General features: G+C 46.1%; 1 protein-coding gene across 1 annotated transcript in view; it reads right to left on the reverse strand.

Annotated features, from left to right (window-relative positions):
• The window catches only part of LOC140714829 (sulfotransferase 2B1-like), a 31,014-nt gene extending 15,635 nt beyond the window's left edge, over positions 1 to 15,379 (reverse strand). Inside the window, exons 1-3 of the mRNA XM_073026468.1 lie at positions 15,163 to 15,379; positions 3,981 to 4,189; positions 2,113 to 2,239 (exon numbers count right to left, since the gene is read on the reverse strand). Of these exons, the coding sequence (XP_072882569.1) occupies positions 2,113 to 2,239; positions 3,981 to 4,189; positions 15,163 to 15,298 (472 nt within the window). The 5' untranslated portion in view covers positions 15,299 to 15,379. The remainder of the gene's footprint in view (positions 1 to 2,112; positions 2,240 to 3,980; positions 4,190 to 15,162) is intronic.
• Between the last annotated feature and the right edge of the window lie 1,065 nt (positions 15,380 to 16,444).

Genomic DNA, 16,444 nt, shown 5'->3' on the forward strand with positions numbered 1-16,444 from the left:
GAGGTGATGGGTGGGCATGGAGATGAGGTGAGAGAGGGAGAAGAGGATGGGAAATGGTGAAAGAGAGGGAGGGGGGCATTACCGGAAGTTTAAGAAATCGATGTTCATGCCATCAGGTTGGAGGCTACCCAAACGGAATATAAGGTGTCGTTCCTCCAACCTCATCACAACAGTGGAGGAGGCCATGGAAATGGGAAGTGGAGTGAAAATGGGTGGCCACTGGGAGATCCCAATTGTTCTGGCGGATGGAGTGTGGATGCTCGGTGAAGCGGTCTCCCAGTCTTCATCAGGTCTCACCGATATACAGGAGGCCACACCAGGAGCACCAAAAATTACTTCATGAATAATGATGTGATGCTAGAATATTCAGGGTTGTTTAATATCATTTCCAGCAAAAAAGTGTACAAAATAAATACAAACAAAATAGTTGTTATTATGGCATTGAAAAGGTAAAGAACACAACAAATATAAATGCACAATTTAGCTTATATACATGGATTGATTGTATGTCCATAAAGTGACACTGGGCACAGGAGTGTCTGTACCTAAGGAGACTGACCGGAAACAATAAAGTAGTGGTGGTTGGGGGTTTGGAGGGGTGAGTTAGTAGGTGGAAGTGTTGGGCAAAGTAACTGTTTTTGAGTGTGATGGTGCTGGCATAGATGCTACTTTGCCTCCTCCCAAAAAGGAGGTGGTGCTGAAAATCCTACTAAAACTAGTGTAACGCCCCGGTTCATAATTTTACTGTTATGCTGTATGTATTCATTTTGGCATTTCTGTGAGAGCAGCTGGTTGGGTTACTGCTGAAGATAAGGGATGACATGGAATGTGTGCCATCCAATTAGCAGGAGGTTTTCTGGGTGAGGGACAATAAGGTTGCTCTTGGTGCCTTTGTTTGAGAGGAGATGAAAAGGGAAGACACTGGAGAGAACCGGTCATAGCATACGATCCAGTGGGAGGCCCGTTGTTCAAGATGGATTGTGAACGATGTTCGGAAGGTGGTGTGTGCTTTCACGTTGACCGAGGGCCCAGCGCGCGAGTGACAGAGAAATTCAAGATGAGCTCCAACTTGTGCACATTTGAGTGTTTAATTAGAATGGGCCCTTTTCTTTTTGTTATTTTTTTACTAACCCTTTAGTTAAAATTTATAAATATAATTCCTTTAATTGAATGCAGTGTACCGTCTGTAATTTCATGGCACCAATTTGTAATAGGATGGCAAATTACCCAGCATCTGCACAAACCGGGGGTTTGGAGTGGGAGAACTCCTCAATCTCACCAGTTTGGCAGGGCCAGAGCTCGTTTTTCCTGGACTTACTGGAAACTGGGCTGTCTCACTAGAATCAAGAACTAAAGGACACAATTTCAGGGCGAGAAGAGAGAGATTTAATAGGAACCCAAAGGGCAAATTTGTACCCAGATGGTGGTCAGTACGAGGTCCCTGAGGAAGAGGTTGAGGCAGGAGCATTTAAACAGTACTGTACAGATCCATGGGCAGCAGGCTTAGCAGGATATGGGTCCAGCAAGGGCAAAAGGGACTAGCTCAGATGGTTGGCATGGATGAGTTGGGCCTTGTTTCCATACTGTAACACTCTATGACTCTACTGTAGATTACTCTGAATTACCACAGCTCCATTTTACGCAACTATCCTGTGCACGGCTTGTCTTTCAAATGAAACCAGAATTGAAGGAAAAGAAACCAGATGAAAGAAAAATTGAGAGTTTGTACCATTCTTCAGAGTCTAAGTTGAACGGCCTGGTACGGAAACACCAATGCCCTTGAACAGAAAATTCTACAAAGGGCAGTGGATATGGCCCAGGCCATCATGGGTAAAGCCCTCCTATGGACTCACTTTGAAGCACTCTTCTTCTCGTATCCTATAATATTTATTGCTTATTTACTCATTCTTCTGTACTTATAGTTTGTTGACATTTGCATGTTGGTTGTTTGTCTATCCTGTTGGGTGTGGTCTTTAATTGATTCTATTATGGTTGTTGGATTTACTCAATGTGCCCACAAGAAAAGGAATCTCAGGGTTATCATATATGTGACATATATGTACTTTGAAAATAACTTTACTTTGAACAAGTTTAACATATGCAGGAAATTACCTTTTCCTTCCAGAAATTTATCAATGAACTCATCAAAGGTGCCTGGATTGTCCAAGAAGGAAGCAATATTGTGATAGTGGAAAGATGAAACAAGAGCGTCCTTTGGATTTCGTGCCATGTATACAATCTGCAAAATGTGATAAGAATGACAGCCAAAATGTTTAGTCTGCAAGAATTGACATGTTTTTATGGGGATACAATTCAACGTTCCCTCCAAACTTCTTTTACAGCTGCGTACACCAACCATTCATCTGAACAGGAAAATTTTACAGAGCCTAAAACTGAGAGGCACTTTAAATGTTTTTTTTGTAATATGCATAAACATTGATAATAAATTTACTTTGAAGTACTTCTCTTCACTATTCAGTTCTTGAACTGACTAACAAAACCCTAATCACTAAAGTTTAGCAACACTTTGCACTAAAATGGACATTTTTAAATTTTATTTTGCATTAAAACGTGTATAATTTGTTTAATTTATGCTTTTCCTCACCAATGCTACTTATCTGATGCTCTGTACCTGTGATGCTACTGCAAGTAAACTTTTCATTGCACCTGTGCGCACATGGACTGGTGTAGATGACAATAAACTCGACTTTGACTTCATCACTTTTGATACTTTCTTCAATCTGGCTCCTGCAAAGTCAGAGAACTCTCATCCTGTTAGTAATATCAGTGTGGTGACTGCTTTGATAGTTCCTAGCTCTCTTTAGAGTGTTAGAACACTACAACATAGAAATAGGCCCTTTGGCCCATCTAGTCTGCACAGAACTGTTTAGCTGCATAGTCCAATCAACCTGCACCTGGACCATAGCCTTCCAAACTTCTTCCATCCATGTACCTATTGAAACACTCAAACCACCCTCTGCGTGAAGAAGTTCCCATCAGGTTCCCCGTAAATATTTCACGTTTAACTCCTAACCTCAAGTGAAATTCTCATTGAATTTCTCTTCTTGTCAAAGAAAAGGGGGGGGGGAGGTGTGACATTTTGATATTCCTGGTTCTCTGCCCTACATAGAGTCATAGAAAAGCAGAGCACACAACCAGGCTCTTTGCCCCATCTAGTCCATGCTGAGCCAATTCAACTGCCTACTTCCATAACCTGGACCAAAACCAAAGCCCTCCATACTCATATCGGCCATGTATCTATCCAAACTTCTCTTAAACATTGAAATCGAGCTCTCATGCACCACTTGCGCTGGCAGCTCATTCCACACTCTCACCACCCTCTGAGTGAAGAAGTTTCCCCTCATGTTCCCCTTAAACTTTTCATTCTTCATCCTTAACCCACGACCTCTAGTAGTAGTCCCACCCAACCTCAGTGGAAAAAACCTGCTTGCATTTAGCCTATCTAAACCCCTCATAATCTTGTATACCTCTATCAAATCTCCCCTGTCTTCTATGTTTAAAGTCCTGACCTATTTGATCTTTATAACTCAGGTTCTCAGTTCCAACAACATCCTTGTAAATTTTATCTGTAGTCTTTCAACTTAGTTTACATCTTTCCTGTAGGTAGGTGACCAAAACTGCACACAATACTCCAAATTAGGCCTCACCAACATCTTATACAACTTCAGCATAACATCCCAACTCCTGTACTCAATACTTTGATTTATGAAGGCCAAAGTTACAAAGGCTTTTTTTTAAACCACTTTATAAAACTGTGACACCACTTTCAACGAATTGTGGACCTGTATTCCCAAATCCCTTTATTCCAGCACACTCCTCAGTGCCTGACCGTTCACTGTGTAAGACCCACCCTGGTTGTCCTACCGAAATGCAACGCCTCACACTTGTCTGCATTAAATTCCATCTGCCATTTTCCAACCCATTTCCCCAGCTGGTTGGAAGGAAGAATTATACTTCACTTTTGCTTTTGACTTATCAAAGGTCTTTGGGAGCATGTGCCTTTGAAAGTGTGTGGTAATCAGCCGAGGCGATGGCCTCTCCTCCAGCAGGCCTTTACAGAAGGTATGCTCCAGCCACGGGACTCGCTCCCAGTTTGGGATGGTCAGCACTGGAGACAGATCGCCACCGCTGATGAGCAGGGGCACTATTTCTTGCAACCATGTTGTACCTTTTAAAGAAAAAAAGATTCAAAGATTAGCTTTATTTGTCGCATGTACATCAAAACATATGTACATGCGTTGTTTGCGTCAAACCAAATCGGTAAGGATTGTGCTGGGGGCAGGCAGTTGTGGAGGCCCAGTCTTTATGTATATTTAAGGCAGAGGGTGATAGATTCTTGATTGGTTAGGAGTACAGGGATACGGGGGTGGGGGGGGGGGGAAGAAGGCAGGAGATTGGGCTGAAAGGGAAATTGGATCAGTCACGATGAAATGTTGGAGCAGACTCGATGGGCCAAATGCCCTAATTTTGCTCCTGTATCTTATGGTCTTGTATGTAGATTGCAAACATCATCACACTACCACGCACCTCGCTTAAAGTAAACTCCAAGTTACACCCGCATTTCAGACTCCCGTATCTTCCTTCGAATTAGTTTTAATATTTTGAAGTTACAAAACTTAGCAACAGGTGTTACGTTCTGTAACTCCAGACCATTTAACCAACTGAAAGGAAAACAAGAGAGAATAGCGTCTTACTTCATTTTTTACTTTAAGCGAGGCGCATCGCATAAAAATATTTTTACGATTTGGAATTCCAAACCAACAGTGGGAATGAGGTACTTTTAAAAAGAACCCGAGACGACTATCGACCTGCTGAGGCGCAGTGAGGCTTTTGTGTTTAAAATTAGTGCATTTCGCTAAAGTACAGAACATACTAAGGCCCGTTCCTCTTGACTCCTGTCTTTTCCATTTAAATAGTTTTTTTAATATTTTGGAGTTACCAGTGCCAACATGGCGTAGCTACAACTCACTAACCGTAGCCTTTAGGTCTTTGGAAGTCAGGAGGATATCCACAGTGTCACAAGGAGATTGTAAAACTCCTTACAGACAGTGGCTGCTAACGAACCCTGATCTTACAGCTGGCACTGTAACAGCCTTCTCCGAGGATCATCACCATGTCGTGGTGGAGAGGTTCGTGAGTTCCCGAGATCCAGTCTGGGGCTTAGCTGCTGTTGGGGTCGCCCATGGCACTCTTTATCACCCAGGTCTAGGGGAAGGTTCCAGACAAACAGCGATCCCACCAAGACCTCGGTGGTGGAGCTGGCGGGAGATGATGACACAACACCGTGGCAGTGAAGGGTCGGTCGCCAGTCGACTTGCACTCCGTGCCACTGGACCCTGAGCCCAATCTGTCAAGGAGCGTGTGGTGGCTGTCCATGTCAAACAAAGTCTCGCATCAGCACTCTCCATTGAGGGAATAATAGACAACCCCTTCTGAGAACATCGAGTGATCACGGGGTGGGGGGCGTTATGCTAACCACTATGGTAACTGTGACGTACCTGCTCAGCTACGCTTAACAGCTAAAAGCAAACGGCAGTTCCTTCACATGCAAACATCTGTGATATCGCCTCCTGGCACGATTTTATAGCCCTTTCTGTAATATTTGATTGCTTGCAGACAAGCTAGTCTGTGATAATTTATGTACAATTTGCACTCTGTGTGTTATCTGAAGTAACATAACTGTCAAGCAAAATTCCTACCGGTCCTGGGCCTCACTGTATTTGTGTACAACTATCGGGCTCCTGAACCAGCGTGGATAACTTCAATCACTTGTTTTTTGGTCGATTGTCGTTCTTTGCCTGTTTACATACAACTAATTTATAAATTCTATTTTATTTCAAATTCAGATTCATTTATTTATCCCATGTATATCGAAAGATACAGTGGACCTTAGGAGGACGATGGCACCTGACGGCGACTCCTTTGCTTGCATCTTTGGAAACAGCACTATTTCTATCTTTGATATCTCATTTTTCCCCTTTCAAGGTTCTTTTGAAGACCCTGGCCCAGAGTTACACGCTGACTTTGGTTCTTTGCGGAAGTGGGACCCGCTCTCAGGGCCTCGCGACCGGCCGCTTTTCGATAGGCCAAGGACGCGGCCTGGAAGACTAGTGCGCCTCCAGGGTGCCGGATTTTCGTGGCTCTGGAGGCGGGCGGATTCGAGGCTGGTACCGCTGCCTGGTGTGTCGTGGGAATACACGGAAGATCGGAAGCAGCGAGCTGGCTGCTACTTGTGTGTCCAGGGACCCGAGTTCTTTGGGAAGAGCTCGGAAAAAGCGACGCAACAAACTTTTAACACCATAAATCAGCGAGTTGCTTTGTTACGTCTCCCCTCTCACTGCGAAACAGGGACACCTCTTATCCCCTCATTAGGGAGAGAGAGGGTTTGTGGTATGTCGAATACCGGGTGAACGAGTGGTCTTTGTGGTACTGCAAGTCTGTGTCTTTATTGACGCTTTGCTGCACGATTGAGTGCACAGTGAGGGGTGCTGGTGCTTTTTTGCTGGTGGGCAGGGGGGTTGTTGTTTTGCTGGTACTTATACGTGGGAGGGGGAGCTGGCGGGGCTTTGGGCTTCTAACATTTAACTGTCATTCATTCTTTGGGGCACTCCTCTATTTTTGTGGATGGTTGCAAAGAAAAAGAATTTCAGGAATGTATATTGTATACATTTCTCTGACATTAAATGTACCTATTGAAACCTGTCAATCAACCTTCAGGCTCCAATCTTCAGTATCGATCCCCTGGATTAGCTAATGGCGGAACCCCGAAACTTCATACTCAAACTCAGGACCAGCCCTCATAACTCCTGCTCGTTTAGCCTTCGAACACGGAGTGGGAGCCTGAACAAACGACTCTCAGGATAGAATATTTCAACAATAAATTTACTTCGAACTTTCAACATGACAATAGACTTGAGTTAACCTGACACACGTGAGATAAGATCTCCTTCCACGCTGGAATGCAGGAGAGGCAAACGAAAAGCTTTTAAAATTACAGGCATCCTCAGTTTGCAATTGCTTACTTTGCAAATTTTTGATACGTCAACAACACTGAGACATGGTGGTGTTGATTGTCGAAGCCATTTCTTGCTGTAATGTACACCTGGAGATTCTCAGTACACAGGAATACAGTGTACCAAATGCTCCAAGTTTAACTCCACAACCTACAGACTCACCCTCAAGGACTCTACAACTCAGGATTTTTTACTTACCATTTTTAGTTAGAACTTGCATGATTTGTACATTGCCTGTTCATGTATAGTTTCATAAATTCTATTATGTTTCTTTATTTTCCTGTAAACACCTGCAAGAAAATGAATCTCAAGGTTGTATACGGTGACATACTGTATATGTACTTTGATAATAAATTCACTTTGAACCTCGTCCATTGCATCGTAGCTCTCCCGCTCTCCTACTGCACATCGGTAAGACCAGGTGGAGGTCAGGTGACTGTTACGTGAAACACTTGTGCTTTTGTCTACAATGGCAATTGTGAACTAGAAAGATGACATCTTCTATTCCTGGGTTGTCTACAACCTGTTGGTACCTAGACTGAATTTTCCAATTTCAGGTAACCTACACCTTCTGTTATCCTTTCTCTCAGCTCTTGATCTACCCTCTGGTCCTATCTGCCCATCAGCCTCACATTCTGCCTGCTGGCTCCCCATTCCTTCTCCTCCACCCTCACTGACCTGTGTTGTGAAGTTTCTTTTTTTTATTCCAGCAGCAGTACATCAAAGGTATAAAAATATTACTCAAGTCAAGTCACTTTTTTTATTGTCATTTTGACCATAACTGCTGGTACAGTACACAGTAAAAACGAAACAACGTTTTTCAGGACCATGATGCTACATGAAACAGTACAAAAACTACACTGAACTATGTAAAAGCAACACAGAAAAAAAACTATAGACTACAGATCTACCCAGGACTGCATAAAGTGCACAAAACAGTGCAGGCATTACAATAAATAATTAACAAGACAATAGGCTCAGTGGAGGGCAGTAAATTGGTGTCAGTCCAGTCTCTGGGTATTGAGGAGTCTGATGGCTTGGGGGAAGAAACTGTTACATAGTCAAGTTGTGAGAGCCCGAATGCTTCAGTGCCGTTTCCCAGATGGCAGGACGGAGAAGAGTTTGTAAGAGGGGTGCGTGGGGTCCTTCATAATGCTGTTAGCTTTGCAGCTGCAGCATGTGATGTAAATGTCTGTAATGGCGGGAAGAGAGACCCTGACTCTCAGCTGACCTCACTATCCGCTGCAGGGTCTTGTGATCCGAGATGGTGCAATTTCCGAACCGGGCAGTGATGCAGCTGCTCAGGATGCTCTCAATACAACCCCTGTAGAATGTGATGAGGATGGGGGTGGGAGATGGACTTTCCTCAGACTTCGCAGGAAGTAGAGATGCTGCTGGGCTTTCTTTGCTATGGAGCTGGTGTTGAGGGACCAGGTGAGATTCTCCGTCAGGTGAACACCAAGAAATTTGGTGCTCTTTACGATCTCTACCGAGGAGCCGTCGATGTTCAGCGGGGAGTGGTCGCTCCGTGCCCTCCTGAAGTCAACAACCATCTCTTTTGTTTTGTTCACATTCAGAGACAGGTTGTTGGCTCTGCACCAGTCCGTTAGCTGCTGCACCTCCTCTCTGTAAGCTGACTTGTCGTTCTTGCTGATGAGTCCCACCACAATCGTGTCATCGGCGAACTTGATGATGTGGTTCGAGCTGTGTGTTATAATATATAAAAAGTACAACAAGAGCTGAAATAGATGTGCCTCCTTCCTGATGGTAGTAACGAGAAGAGGGTGTGTCCTGTGTGGCGAGGATTCTTTGTGACGGATTACAGCTATTACAATGTAAAGAGGGGGGGTTCTTCTTTTTCTTTGTTACTGCGTATGTTAAACAAAATGGCTTCTTTGTTTTGGTAAAAGTAGGAATGCTTCTTTGTTGCGAGAGAGTGCTGGAAGCTTGTTTGGGTTAAAATTTACTGATAACGAGAATTGTATTCCCTTGTTAACCAATTGGGATTAATGTTGTTCTTTCTTCTGAGTCTGTAAGCTATTGTTGGTGGGCTTTTGGGGAGATTGGCACGAGGGAGTGAGAGAGAGAGGATGCGATGCTGTAAACTGGGCGAGGAACGGACCCCAAGCGGGGGTCCAAGGCCAGGAGGTACCCCGAGGAGAGGAGATGAAGATAGATGTGCTTGGTTGACCACTTCGGGTGGTCCTGAGCTGCGAGTCGAGGAGTTCGGAGGGGATTGAATGGTGGCCAGAAGACTTCAGTAATTGAGCTCCAACGGTTGTGCACAAAGTGGTTTGGACTTCGATAAGTTTGGCGCCTTTTCTTTATTTTCTTTTCCTTCATGTATACTGTATCATTATTAATCACTTAGTTATAGTAACCTTTATAAATTGTACTCATTTAATCGCATATGGTGTACTGTCTGTTTTTTGGGCGAGGCAGGGACATCACACAGCATCCACACCAGCTGATTACCCAGTTTGACGGGGCCGAAGGCTGCTCCCCCTAGACGAGAACGAGCTGAGCGAGCCTGAGGCCACCCAGGGGGTTACATTGTCAGTGAAAGTACAAAGTTCAAAGTAAATTTATTGACCAAAGTACATATCTCCATACGTAACCCTGAGGTTCATTTCCTGCTGCTGGCTGTAAAGAGATTGTCCCTGTGACCGAGTGGGTTTCCTCCCACAGTCCAGAGACATGGGTTAGTAGGTTAATCAGTTACATGGGTGTAATTGGGTGGTGCGGCTGCATTGGGCTGGCAGGGCCTGTTACTGTGCTGCATCTCCAAATGAAGTTTAAAAAAAAGTAAAGAGCCAAGTAAGAATGGACTTTGAATGAAGTCAGCGTGGGTGGGTTCCCTGAACTTTAGACAGTTTGACTCAGTTAAGGGAGCATTTCCAGCGGAGGTCCTGTATCTGGCGGATGAAAAGTCACAAACTAAACTGCTGACTGTCCAGCTGCTGCTCAGCCTGCCGAGCTCCAGCCGGGAGGGGGGGGGGGGGGTGCTTGCTCCATCAGAGTAGCTACACTTCTTAAAGGAGTGAATGGCTTACTAGGAATGCAAAACAGATTCAACAGTACTGTCCTGAGATCGGAAAACAACTTGGGGTGCCATTTGCTCCAGTGGCTCCATGCCAGTTCTCAGAAGCGCCCTCCCTCTCGTATCTCTGAGCCAGAGCAACAATCTCCTCCCTCACACACATATATAACTCTGCCACGGATGGCCCCAGCCGGGCTGTGAAAGAACGAAGGTTGGCCATGACGCCATCAATACCACCCTGTGAAATCCCAGAGCTGCAGAAACAGCAGCAGATGCTCCAAAGACATCAGTTCTGGTCGCCTCACTACAGGAAGGATGTGGAATCCATGGAAAGGGTGCAGAGGAGATTTACAAGGATGTTGCCTGGATTGGGGAGCATGCCTTATGAGAATAGGTTGAGTGAACTCGGCCTTTTCTCCTTGGAGCGGCGGAAGATGAGAGGTGACCTGATAGAGGTGTATAAGATGATGAGAGGCATTGGTTGTGTGGATAGTCAGAGGCTTTTTCCCAGGGCTGAAATGGCTAACACGAGAGGGCATAGTTTTAAGGTGCTTGGAAGTAGGTACTTGTGAATGCCGTTCCGGGCGAGCGGTGTTGCCGTTCCGGGCGTGCGGTGTTGCTGCCGCTGCTCCGGGTAAGCTTATCATTGCACTGATAAGCGCAAAGAGACACTAAAGTCAACTTTAAACTTCAAACATTCATTTCGCAACTCAGCCGGAAAAATTATGCAATCTCCAGATACATTAAAGCAAAACAGCCCGCAGACTGCGTAATCAGCAGAATCATACAACGTGGGAGATTTCCAGAAAATCAGTCAAATCAATCAATCAATCACCCCCATTGGTATGTGTACCTTCATCTTTCCCTTCCTGAAATCCACAATCAGCTCTTTCATCTTACTGACGTTGAGTGCCAGGTTGTTGCTGCGACACCACTCCACTAGTTGACATATCTCACTCCTGTATCCCTCTCGTCTCCGTCTGAGACTCTGCTAACAATGGCTGTATCATCAGCAGGTTTATAGATGGTATTTGAGCTGTGCCTGGCCACACAGTCATGGGTGTCGAGAGAGTCGAGCAGTGGGCTAAGCACCAATCCTGAGAGTGCGTCAGCGATGATCATCAGCGAGGAGGAGATGTTATCACCAATCCGCACAGATCGTGGTCTTCCAGTTAGGAATCGAGGATCTGACTGCAGAGGGAGGTACAGAGGCCCAGGTTCTGCAACTGCTCAATCAGGATTGTGGGAATGATGGTATTAAATTGTGAGCTATAGTCGATGAACAACATCCAGACGTAGGTGTTTGTGTTGTCCAGGAGGTCTAAAGCCTTGTGGAGAGCATTGAGATTGTGTCTATATCATTGACCTTTTGTAGCAACAGGCAAATTGCAATGGGTCCAGGTCCTTGCTGAGGCAGGAGTTCAGTCTAGTCATGACCAACATCTTAAAGCATTTCATCACTGTCGATGTGAGTGCTACTGGGTGATAGTCATTAAGGCAGCTCACATTATCCTTCTTAGGCACTGGTATAATTGTTGCCTTTTTGAAGCAAGCAGGAACTTCCGCCTGTAACATTCATCTGGTAGTGAAGCATTGCTGCCATTCATGCTACTGGGTTTTGCTTTGTAGAAAGTAATGTCTTGCAAACCCTGCCAGAGTTGTTGTACATCCAATGTCACCCCCAACCTCGTTCAAAATTGTCTCTATGCCCTTGAAACAGCCCTCTGCAAGTCAAACCTGGCTTTCTGATACAGACCTGGGTCGCCAGCCTTGAATACCACAGATCTAGCCTTCAGCAGATGACATACCTCCTGGTTCATCCATGGTTTTTGGTTTGGGAATGTACAGCAAGTCTTTGTAGGCACACGCTCATCCACACAGGTTTTAATGAAGTCCGTAACAACTGCAGCGTACTCATCCAGATTCAAAGATGACTCCCTGAATACAGTCTAGTCCACCGATTCAAAGCACTCCTGTGCTTCCCTTGTTCATACCTACTTTCTGCGAAGGCTGAGGAATGTCCATCTCCCACCCCCATCCTCATCACATTCTACAGGGGTTGTATTGAGAGCATCCTGAGCAGCTGCATCACTGCCCGGTTCGGAAATTGCACCATCTCGGATCGCAAGACCCTGCAGCGGATAGTGAGGTCAGCTGAGAAGATCATCAGGGTCTCTCTTCCCGCCATCATGGACATTTACACTACATGCTGCATCCGCAAAAGAAACAGCATTATGAAGGACCCCACACACCCCTCATACAATCTCTTCTCCCTCCTGCCATCTGGGAAAAGGCTCCGAAGCATTCGGGCTCTCACGACCAGACTATGTAACAGTTTCTTCCCCCAAGCTATCAGACTCCTCAATACCCGAAGCCTGGACTTGTCTTGTTTATTATTTATTGTAATGCCTGCACTGTTTTTGTGCACTTTATGCAGTCCTGTGTAGGTCTGTAGTCTAGTGTAGCTTTCTCTGTTTTTTTTTTTTACGTAGTTCAGTCTAGTTTTTTGTACTGTGTAGTGTAAACCATGGTCCTGAAAAACGTTGTCTCATTTTTACTATGTACTGTACCAGCTGTTATGGTCAAAATGACAATAAAAGTGAGTTGACTTGATCCCCTCAACTGGTGTGCAGTTTCCAGTCTCTGCCTGTACTCAGGGAGTAAGAGTACAGCCAGGTGATCGGACTTCCCGAAGTGAGGGCGTGGAACGGCACGGTAGGCATTCTCGATGGCAGTGTAACAGTGGTTCAGTGTACTGTTTCTTGTAGTGTTGCAGGAATCTGCTGATGGCAATTGCTTACTGAGTTTTTCAGACTGGCCTGGTTAAAATCCCCCAAAAAGATGGTGAAGGCGTTTGAGTGCCAAGTTGATCCCATTGTTCAGATCATCTAAAGCCTGACTGACATTGGCCTGAGGTGGAATGTATACTGCTACCAGAATGATCCCGGAAATCTCCCGTGGTAGGTAAAATGGACGGGCGCTTAACTGCTAGATATTCCAGGTCTGGTGAGCAGAATTGGGACACCGCTGATATATTTGTGCACCAAGAAGAATTAATCATGAGGCATACTCCACCACCTCTGCTTTTGAGAGACTCTATAGATCTATCCTGACAACGTATAGTAAACATGTTGATCTGAATTGCTGCATCCGGTACAGAAGGGGTTAAATAGGATTCCCTGAGGTGAAGGACACACGTGGTCCTAATGTCCCTCTGATGCAGTACCTGAGATGATTGATTTCTACTGAGCTGTGCCCAGCTACACAGTGATGACTGATGAGAGGGTTAAGTTGATAGTGAGGAGGAGATGTTATTTCCAATCCACATTGGCTGATCTCCTGGTGAGGATACATCCAGATCGTCTCTGCAGCTGCACCACACGCTCCAGATGCCAACCAAACTCGCCTTAAAAAGTTTCTCCTCAGCCCACTGTGTCGCTTCTTTTGCCAACTTTCCCGAAGAATGGCACCCAAGACCAGACAAAGCCCAGGACCTGTTTTGTACTCTGTATACCTTTACAAATTAAACCCAGAATTACATGCATCAGTTATCCACATTCTGAAGCGGCGGTCTACACTCTCAAAGTATAATACAGCTGGGGTGGAGATACATCTCCACCATGGGAGATGTAAGGCGTCCCTTCCCTTGGGCGTTCCTACCCTCCTAGCCTGCAGGTCACCCTTGGGCAAAGTATAGCCCCTGCTTAGCCCCCTGATCAGGGTCACATGAAGCCACGGAGGTGGTGATGGATGGTTGTATGAGCAGTTGGTGCTTATCACAAGTCCTGGTTATGCCACCACTGACACCAGGCAGGCAATCTCTGAGCGGTATTGATAATGACTGGGGTCACCCCGACTTGTAAAGACGCTGCCCAGGAGAAGGCGATGGCAAACCACTTCTGTAGGAAAAAATTGCCAAGAATAATCATGGTCACGGAAAGACCATGATCGCCCACATTCTCTGACACAGAACGTAACAAACCAACGACTATACATCACAGAGCAGGGGCCATCTTGAACCACAATGGTGTGCCAAAGTAAACTAACAATTAACCCTTTCCTGGCGACACAATGTCCATACTCTGAAATGTCACTGTTCTGTCTCCCGCCACCGCGACCCTGGCAGTACATTCCAGGCTCCCGCCAAGTCCCTTCGCACGGAGGGTAGTGAACCTGCGCTACACACAGCAGCAGCGCGGGTTCCTGTAACTGAAAGGCACATGGCTGGGATTTGCTTCCAGTTTTCAGCCCTGTAAAAATGTCCTGCTCGGCGCAATGGCTGGTCTGTGCAGCGTTAAAAAGAGGAACTGTTGACTGACAGCTGTACAGGTCAAGTCAGCGGGTGTATTTAAGGGGGAGACTGGTAGGCTTCTCAGTCCTCCCCCCCTTCCATAACGCGGGGGCTGTGAATCCATCAGCTTCAGATCCGGTTCGTAAACAATTTCCATGTTTACGAGGTGGGTCAACCAAAGGTCAGTTATTTCTTCAAGACTGTGCAGATATCCTTCAGGGATACCAGCTGAGCCGAATGGAAGAAAGAAAAAGTATAACCCTTTATAACCTTGGTGTTTGGGATTTAATCAGGTTGCACCTGGGGGCAGGGAGAGTTAAAGGCGATTCGTGGATACGTGGATCATACTGCCTGGGAGGGGAGGAAGGGGAAGAGGTAGATACATTAGGGGCATTTACCAGGGGTGGGGCAGAGGCAGATACATTAGGGGCATTTACCAGGGGTGGGGCAGAGGGAGATACATTTTGACATTTAAGAGTACATGGATGATAGGGAAATGAAGGGGTATGTGGGAGGGACACACGGAAAATGCATCTGTGGAGGGGAATAAACAGTCGATGTTTCGGGCCGAGTTCCTTCGTCAGGACTGGACTGTCGGCACAACGTGGTGACCGTAAAGAGCGTGTACCGTGCTGAATCTCGGCGCTTAAACAGAGATAACGAGGCGGCACAGCATTCCACTGAGTTAGAAGGCGTAAGGGGTTCAGCAGAGAGTGCAGAACTCCAGGGAGAGGGAAAGAAAGTCCCTGTTGTGGAGTTTACCGAGTCCAATCCCCACACCCCGAACTAACGCCTACCTGATTTGGGGTAGGTGACAATGAAAACGTCTTCGTCCCGGACCTGGAACTCCTCGCGGGCGTATCTCAGACTTTCCTCCGAGACAACGTGCTTGGGGAACAGGATCCCCTCGTACACGATGTTCAGATCGCTCATGGTGCGGGCTCCGGAGACACAGGGACGAGATCAGTGAGAGCGGCTCCGGCTGAGACTCTCCCCTCAATCCCTCCACGCCTCTCCCCTCCCCTCTACTTCTCTCCTCTCCACGCCCCTCCCCTTCCCTCCACGCCCCGCCCCTCCCTTTCACTTCTCATTTTAAAATCTTTTTATTAATTATTATTAAAGATCAACAAAAATACATTAAGGTAATCAAGTCAATATGTCAGTATATACAATAAAGAATTAAATTAGCAAATAACTGATTAACAAAGCTAAGCAATATATCAATAATAATTCACTTCTCTTCCCGTCCCTCTCCTCCGCTCTCCTCCCCTCTCCCCTCCCTCCTCCCCCTCTCCTGCCCCTCCCCTCCCCTCCTTCCCCACTCTCCTCCCTCCTCCTCCCCTTTTCCCTTCCCTCCTTCCTTCACCCCCTTCCCCCCTCTCTCCCACTCCTCCTCCCTCCTCTCCTCCCTCTACCTCAATACATTACATAATGTATTGAGGTAGAACAATGTAAAACAATATTAATGTAGATTTTATCTCTTTGCATTTTACCACACAACAATAGGTTTATAGGAGGGAAACTGAAAATCTGCTTAAGAATGTCAGCAGAAAGCAGAGAGCTGATATTTGCCCACAGGATGAAGAAGCCAAAGCACTGTGAGTCAGTTCTCATTAGATTGGAGGTGGGGACGGTCAGTAACTTTAAATTCATGGGCATGATCATATCGGAGGATCTGTCCTGGGACTGGTAAGCAATTGCCATCACAAAGGGGGCACGAGAGTGCCCCTGCTTTCGGGCTTCCCAACCACTTTTTCTGCGGTTAATGGTAGGGGGCCCATGGACCCCAGGTTGGGAACCTCTGCACTACCTTCTAAATGCTTGCGTAGACTCAGCACATCACTAACATCTTTGTCCAGCTTGTAGAGGTGCAGTGGGCAGGATCCTAACTGGCTGCATCATGGTCTGATATGGAAACGCCAATGCCCAAGAACAGTAACGTCCGCAGAGAGTGGTGAACAGAGCCCAGCTGATCACAGGCAAAACTCTCACCACCACTGAGCATGTTTACAAGGAGCAGTGCCACGAGCAAGCAGCATCCATCACCGAGGGCCTGCTCATCCGTGTTCTCACATCTAA

This window comes from Hemitrygon akajei, chromosome 22 (genome assembly GCF_048418815.1).
Source record: "Hemitrygon akajei chromosome 22, sHemAka1.3, whole genome shotgun sequence".
NCBI lineage: Eukaryota > Metazoa > Chordata > Chondrichthyes > Myliobatiformes > Dasyatidae > Hemitrygon > Hemitrygon akajei.